General features: G+C 47.4%; 1 protein-coding gene across 1 annotated transcript in view; it reads right to left on the bottom strand.

The window, feature by feature from the left end:
- The window catches only part of LOC113820367 (uncharacterized), a 137,536-nt gene that overhangs the window by 32,649 nt on the left and 97,387 nt on the right, over positions 1-7,500 (bottom strand). Inside the window, exon 4 of the mRNA XM_070129272.1 lies at positions 5,271-5,444. Within this exon, the coding sequence (XP_069985373.1) occupies positions 5,271-5,444 (174 nt within the window). The remainder of the gene's footprint in view (positions 1-5,270; positions 5,445-7,500) is intronic.

Genomic DNA, 7,500 nt, shown 5'->3' with positions numbered 1-7,500 from the left:
GAGGTATGGGGGGAAGGGGGTGTGGAGGATTTGGGGGGGAGGGGGGAAGGGAGGATTTGGGGTGAGGGGGAGGGAGGATTTGGGGGGAAGGGGTGGGGAAGAGGTGGGGGTGAGGGGGTGGGGAGGTATGGGGGAAGGAGGGGAGGTATGGTGGGGAGGTATGGTGGGGAGGAGGTGGGGAGGATTTGGGGGAGGGGGTAGTCCATGCCCGGAGGCTCTGACCTTCTTCAAGACATCTTGCATTACTCTTCCTATTTAAGTCCATCACGACTACTAAAGCCTGCACTGGCGCCGTTCCAATGCCCTCCTTTCCTCCCTCCTCTTCACTCCTTCCTCCTCTTCCTCCTTCCTCCTCTTCCTCCCTCCCTTTCCTCCCTCTTCCTCCTCCTTCCTCCTCTTCCTCCTTCCTCCTCTTCCTCCCTCCTTTCCTCCCTCTTCCTCCCTCCTTCCTCCTCTTCCTCCGTCCTCCTCTTTCTTCTTCGTTTCTTCTCTTCCCTTCGCCTCTCTCTTCTTTCTCTTTTGTCTTATTTTTTTTTAATCCCTTTGCCTCTTTCTTGCTTTGCCTTTCTTCCTTTTTTCTAAACCCTTTTCCTTTTTTTCCTCCTCCTTTCCCTTCCTTCTAATCCCTTCCTTTCTTCCATTCCCTTCCCCTTTCCCTTTCTTTCAATTTCTACCTTACCATCTCCCTTCTTTCTCTCCTTTCTCTTTCTTCGTATCTCCCTTTTCCTACCTTTCCCCCTACCCCAATTCCTTTCCCCGCCCTCCCTACCCCCTACCCACCTCCCCCTCCTCCTTATCTCCCCTACCACCCTCCCTCTTCCTCCCCCACCTCCCCTTCCTACCCTCCCCTTCCCTTCCCCCTCACCCCTCCAACACCCACCTCCCCTTCCCCCTTCCCCCCCCCTTGATCTATCTTCCGTCTCTGGTGGCGAACCTCGAGACTGGAACCGACTGGAACCGACTGGAACGGTTCCAGGTTCTCGGCGGAGACAATGTGTCATTAGTCACGTCAGAACACAAGCCCAGTTATCGCTCTCTCTCGGATCCTCGCGCTTGAGTGTCGACAGGAGGAGGAGGTGGAGGAGGAGGAGGGATAGGAGGAGGAGGTGGAGGAGGAAATAGAGGAGGAGGGAAGAGGAAGGGGGAAGGGGAAGGTGAGGTGGAAGAGGAGGAGGTGGAGGTGGAGGGAGGAGGAGGAGGAGGAGGAAATAGAGGAGGGGGAAGAGGAAAGGGGAAGGGAGGAAGAGGAAGGGGGAAGGGAGGGGAAGGGGAGGGGAAGAGGTAGTGGAGGTGAAGGAGGAGGAGGGAGGTGGAGGTGGAGGAGGAGGAGGGGGAAGGGGAGGGGGACAAGAGGAGGAGGTGGAGGAGAGGGTGAGGGGGGGAAGGGAGGAAAAGGAGGAGGAGGTGGAGGTGGAGGTGAAGGAGGAGGTGGAGGAGGAGGAGGAGGAGGGGGAGGAAGGAGGGGGGTGGAGGAGGAGGAGGGGTAGGAGGAGGAAATAGAGGAGGAGGGAAGGGAAGGGGGAAGGGGGAGGAGGAGGTGGTGGTGGAGGTGGAGGAGGAAATAGAGGAGGGGGAGAGGGGGAGGGAGGTGGAGGGGGGGAAGGGAGGGGAAGAGGAAATAGAGGAGGGGAAGGGAAGGAGAGGAAGGGGGGGAGGGGAAGGAAAATAGAGGAGGAGAAGGAGGTGGAGGTGGAGGAGGGAGGAGGGGTAAGAGGAGGAAATAGAGGAGGGAGGAAGGGTGAGGAGGAGGAGGAGGGAGGGGGAAGGGGAAGGGGAGGAAAAGGAGGAGGAGGGGGAGGAGTTGGAGGGGGAAGAGGGTGAGGAGGAAGAGGAAGGGGATGAAGAGGAAGGGGATGAAGAGGAGGAGAAGGAGGAAGAGAAGTAGGGAGATGAGGAGGAGGGTGAGAGGGTGAGGAAAAGAAGAAAGAAAAGAAAGAGGAGGAAGAAAAGGAGGAGGAGGGGAAGGAAAAAGAGGAAAAAGAGAGGGAGGGGGTGGTAACTGAGGGCGGGGGGTGTGCTATACCCCTCTTTCTCGCGTTAGTTCTATTCTATCTTGTCCTGTTCTGTTTCTGTATTCTCTTCTATTTAACTTTCCCTCTCTTTCTTTGATTCTCTCTCTCTCTCTCTCTCTCTCTCTCTCTCTCTCTCTCTCTCTCTCTCTCTCTCTCTCTCTCTCTCTCCCCTCCCCCCCTCTTTATCCCCCACCCAAACAACCAAACCTCAAAACACGCCCCTCACGCCCTCCACCCATCCCCTTGCCCCCCCCCAAAAAAAAAACACACCCCTACCCTCCACCCCTCCTTACCCCCAACCCCAACCCCTCTCTCCCGCCCTCCACCCACCCTCCCCCTTATCCCCAACCCCAAAACACCCCCCCTCCCTTATCCCCCCTCCCTCCCTCTACCCTCCCTTACTCCCCCCCCCCACCCCAAAACACCCTCCTTATCCCCCTTCTCCTCTACCCTCCTTACTCCCCCACCCCAACCCATCCCACCCCAACCCCTCCCTTACCCCCACCCCACCCCAAAACAACCCCCTCCTGCCCCTCTCTCCCGCCTTCCTCCACCCCCCACCCCAACCCCAACCCCTCCTCCTCCCCCCTTCCCCCCTCCCACCCCACCCCACCCACCCCCCACCCCCCAAAACACGCCCACGGACGCCCACAAGGACACACCCGACACCCCCCCGACCCCCTTCCTCCGGGACAATGGCCGTCGAACATACCATACCATCTGCTCTCTTAGACTTTCCCAAAACCTAATTAAGCGAAGTGGGAGGATGATCTTGATGAATCAGTCGGCTCATTAAGCCTTCGCGAGTTCCGTTCTTATGATTTAAGCTCGAATTGAAGGGCTCGATCTCCCCTCCTCTTGCCCGGCCATTAAGGACTCAAAAGATGGGGTCATTTGGCGGTACTGGATTGGAGGATTTGATAAAAAAAGGAGGAGAAAGAAGGGGAAAAAAAGAAAGATCGTGGAAGGGGGATATGAAGGTATAGGTTTTCTGAAGCTTGGGGATATCGGCCTCATTAATTTACACATCGTATATTTTTTTTTAATCGATGATTAAGCACTTTCTCCGTAATCGAGGATTTTTCTTCACTTTTTAGCAAAAAAAATATGAAAGAACCTTCTATATTCTTTATGAAGAACCTATTTCACCTCACACCTCATCAGAACAATAATAAAAAAACATCCCTTTCAGAATTTTTTGAAAAAAATAATAATAATAAAAAATATATATATCCCAAATAATCTCGTATTTGCAAGGAATAAAAAAAAATCTAATCGCTTTAGCTCTCCCCTTCCTTCCTCAGTCAAAGATGACACACCAGTAAGGATGCTCGCTGCAGAGGCTGAGCAAATCTCTTTATCTCTCCCCTCACTCCTTGCTTCACTTCCTGCTCAACCTTGTCTACCTCTCCCCTCCCTTTCCTAATTTTGCCTCCTTTTCAACCGTGTCTCTCCCTCCGTCCTTGCATCAACACAAATAAAAGTAAAGAGGAGAGACAGAGAGAGAGAGAGAGGAGGGATACACATGCACACACATGTATGTATATAGAGAGAGGGAGGGAGGGAAGGAGAGAGAGGGGGGGGGAGAGGGAGGGAGGGAGAGAGGGAGAGAGGGAGAGAGGGAGAGAGGGAGAGAGAGAGAGAGAGAGAGAGAGAGAGAGAGACAGACAGACAGACAGACAGACAGACAGACAGACAGACAGACAGACAGACAGACAGACAGACAAACAAACAGACAGACAGACAGAGAAAGGGAGAGAAAGAAAGAAAACACGAGAACCAGGAATGAGCAAAAGAGATAACACACGACAGGACCCTGAGCCAATCCCTTTACCCCTTTCTCCTTCCTCTCTTCTTCTGTCTCCTTCTACGCATCTTCCATGTCCATCTCGCCGACTCTCCATCATCATGAAATACGTAAAGTGTGGAAAATCTCATGTCTTATCTCTCTCTAATAGAAATAAACGGATAAAAAGTAACCTACTTTCGGAAGAAATTGCAAAAGACATTTTACGTAGTTCAAAGACTGTGCCATATGTATATATACACGCACATACACACATACACACACACACACACGCACGAATACACACACACACACACACACGCACGAATACACACACACACACACACACACACACACACACACACACACACACACACACACACACACACACACACACACACACACACATATATATATATATATATATATATATATATATATATATATATATATATATATATATATATATATATATATATATACATACATATACATGTGTATGTGCGTGTATATATACATATATATATATATATATATATATATATATATATATATATATATATATATATATATATATATATATATATGTATGTATGTATGTATGTATGTATGTATGTGTGTGTGTGTGTGTGTGCACATGTATATAATTTATCCCTTTTCTTTCCTTTTCTTTTCTTTTTCCTTCCTTCTTTTCTTTATTTTTTTTTTCTTCTTCTTTTTTCCTGTTAGCAATTCTTACCTCAACACCGCCATCAACACACACAAACGAGGACACAAAGACACACATTTCAAAGACTGTGTCATTCCTTCCACTCTTGAAGACGTCTTCTTTCTTCTTTCTTTTTTATCATCAGAACTTTACTATTTCCAATAATAACATAAATGATCATAATAATCATAATCTAGTAAAATAGTTACGAGACTGGATAATGTGAAGGGAATCATTACTCCTCATATATATATATATATATATATATATATATATATATATATATATATATATATATATATATATATATATATATATATATATATATATGTGTGTGTGTGTGTGTGTGTGTGTGTGTGTGTGTGTGTGTGTGTGTGTGTGTGTGTGTGTGTGTGTGTGTGTGTGTGTATGTGTGTGTGTGTGTGTGTGTGTACGTATGTATACAGTATATATATGTCTGTGTGTGTGTGTGTGTGTGTCTGTGTGTGTATGTGTGTGTGTGCGTGTGAATAAATATATACGTATATATGTATATGTTTTTTCCTATTTTCTTTTATTCTCTCTCTCTATTATCATTATTTATTTATCTATTTTTTATTCTTAACTGTTAACCATTCTTACCTCAACGCCGCCACCTCTCCATCAACACACAAAAAATACAAAAGATACACTCTACCACAAAGAAATAAAACACGACAAAAGAAAAAAAGATAAATAAATAGAATAAACAAAAACGAAAAGAAGAAATGAAAAGTCATCTCACCGGAGTCTGGAAAGTGCAGAAGAGATGACACAGATAGGGATGCTTGGTTCCGAGGCTCAGCACCTTCCGCTCGATCAGGGTGCATTCCACGTCGTTGTCCTCGAGGACCACGTCCTTCTTCAGGCACTTGACGGCGAAGTAGTTCTCGGTGTCCTTCTGCTGCGCTAGCATGACCTGGAGGAGGAGCAGGAGGACGAGATAAGGTGGTGAGGAGGTGGAGGACGAGATAAAGTGGTGAGGAGGTGGAGGACGAGATAAAGTGGTGAGGAGGTGGAGGACGAGATAAAGTGGTGAGGAGGTGGAGGACGAGATAAAGTGGTGAGGAGGTGGAGGACGAGATAAGGTGGTGAGGAGGTGGGGGACGAGATAAGGTGGTGAGGAGGTAGAGTGGGAGAGTGATGAGGAAAAAATGGTGGTGATTGTGGTGGTGGTGATTGTGATGTTGGAGATGGTGATGATGTTAATGGTGGTGAGGATGTAAAAACAATAATGATAATACCAATAACTATAACAATGAACAACAATACTGGTAATGATCATAATAATGATAATGATAATAGTAATAATGATGACGATAATGATAATGATGATGGTAGTTGTAAATGGCAATAACAATGATAATGATCATAACAGTGATAATAAAAAAAGACAATGATAATAATGATAATAACAATGATAATAACAATGATGATAATGATAATAAAAAGACAATGATGATAAAAGCAATGACAATAATGATAATGATAGCAATAACAGTGATAATGAAAACAAAATCAATAATAAAAAATAAATATCAATCGACTCTTATCATACCAGATCAACACACCTTGTCAAATAAACAAACAAATAAATAAACAAGAATGGAAAAAAAGTAAAGAATAAGAATCTTTGTAAAACACGAATACAAAAAATAACCCACAAATAAATTATCCCAAATGATTCTTTTTTCATTATTTTTTCTCTCTCTCTTTTCTTTTTTTAAATTTCTTTTTCTCTCTCTTTTTTTTAAGTTTAACTCTAAGTTACTTTTTTTCTCTAAAAAAATAGATAAAAAATAACCCACAAATAAATTATCCCAAGTGAATTTTTTTCTTTTTTTTTCTCTCTCTCTCTTTTAAGTTTAAGTTACTTATCAAGTTGGAATTCGTAAATGGAGCTTATTCCAAGGTCAACAGGGCGATAGGGCTGATAAGGTGTCATGGCGCCTAAATGGTCAGCTGTGAGAGCCTCTCCTTTGGGGATATAATTGCTTCCTTCCCCTCGCCTCCTTCCTCTTTCTTTTAACCCTTTCCTCTCTCCTTCCTCCTAGTTGGGTCTTCCCTCCACCTCCTCCCCTCTGCCTCCCCTCCCGTACCTCTATGCCCCTTCCTGCTTTTACACCTTTCCCTCTCTTCCTTCCTTTACCTTCTCTGGTTATGTTTCTTCTTTTCTTTTTTTGGTGTCTTCGTGTTCCTTTCTCCTTCCTCCCCTCCTTCTCCTATCCCTGCTTCTATCCCACTTTATCCCCTCCTCTCTACCTTTTTCTGCCCTCCTTTCCCCTCACTCTCCCTACTCTCTCACTCCCCTTTCCCTACTCTCTCCCTCTCTCTCTCTCCCTCTCTCCTCTCTCTTCTTCTCACCTCCCTATCCCACTCCCTACACCCTCTCCTCCCTCCCTCTCTCTCTTCTTCCCACCCCTCAATTTCCTATCCCACTCCCTACCCCTACTCCCCCCTGACCCCTCTCTTCCCCCTTCCTTTCTCCCGGGCCCCCTCAGCCCCCTCCCCCTCCCCTCCCCTCTCTCTTCTCACCCCCTACCCCCCTATCCCACACTCCCCTACCCCCTACTCCCCTGACCCCCTCTTCCCCCTCCCTCTCGCGCCCCTCACCCCCTCCTCCCTCCCCTCCCCTCTCTCTTCTCACTCCCCTTTTCACTACCCCCTATCCCACTCCCCTTACCCCAACTCCCCTGATTCCCCGCCGCCCCTCACCCCCTCCCCCTCCCCTCTCCCCTATCTCTTTCTTCTCACCCCCCCTACCCCCTATCCCACTCCCTACCTACTCCCCTGACCCCCTCTTCCTCCTCCCTTATCCCGCCCCTCACCCCTACCCTCTATCTCTCTCTCCCTCTACTCTTCTCACCCCCTACCCCCTATCTCCCACTCCTTACACCTCCTACTCCCCCTGACCCCTTCTTCCCTCTCTTCCTTTCTCCCGCCTCCTCACCCCCCCCTCCCTCCTTCCTTCTCTC

This window comes from Penaeus vannamei, chromosome 13 (genome assembly GCF_042767895.1).
Source record: "Penaeus vannamei isolate JL-2024 chromosome 13, ASM4276789v1, whole genome shotgun sequence".
NCBI lineage: Eukaryota > Metazoa > Arthropoda > Malacostraca > Decapoda > Penaeidae > Penaeus > Penaeus vannamei.
Note: the sequence above shows the minus strand (reverse complement) of the source record. Positions and strands in the feature narration are given on the sequence as shown.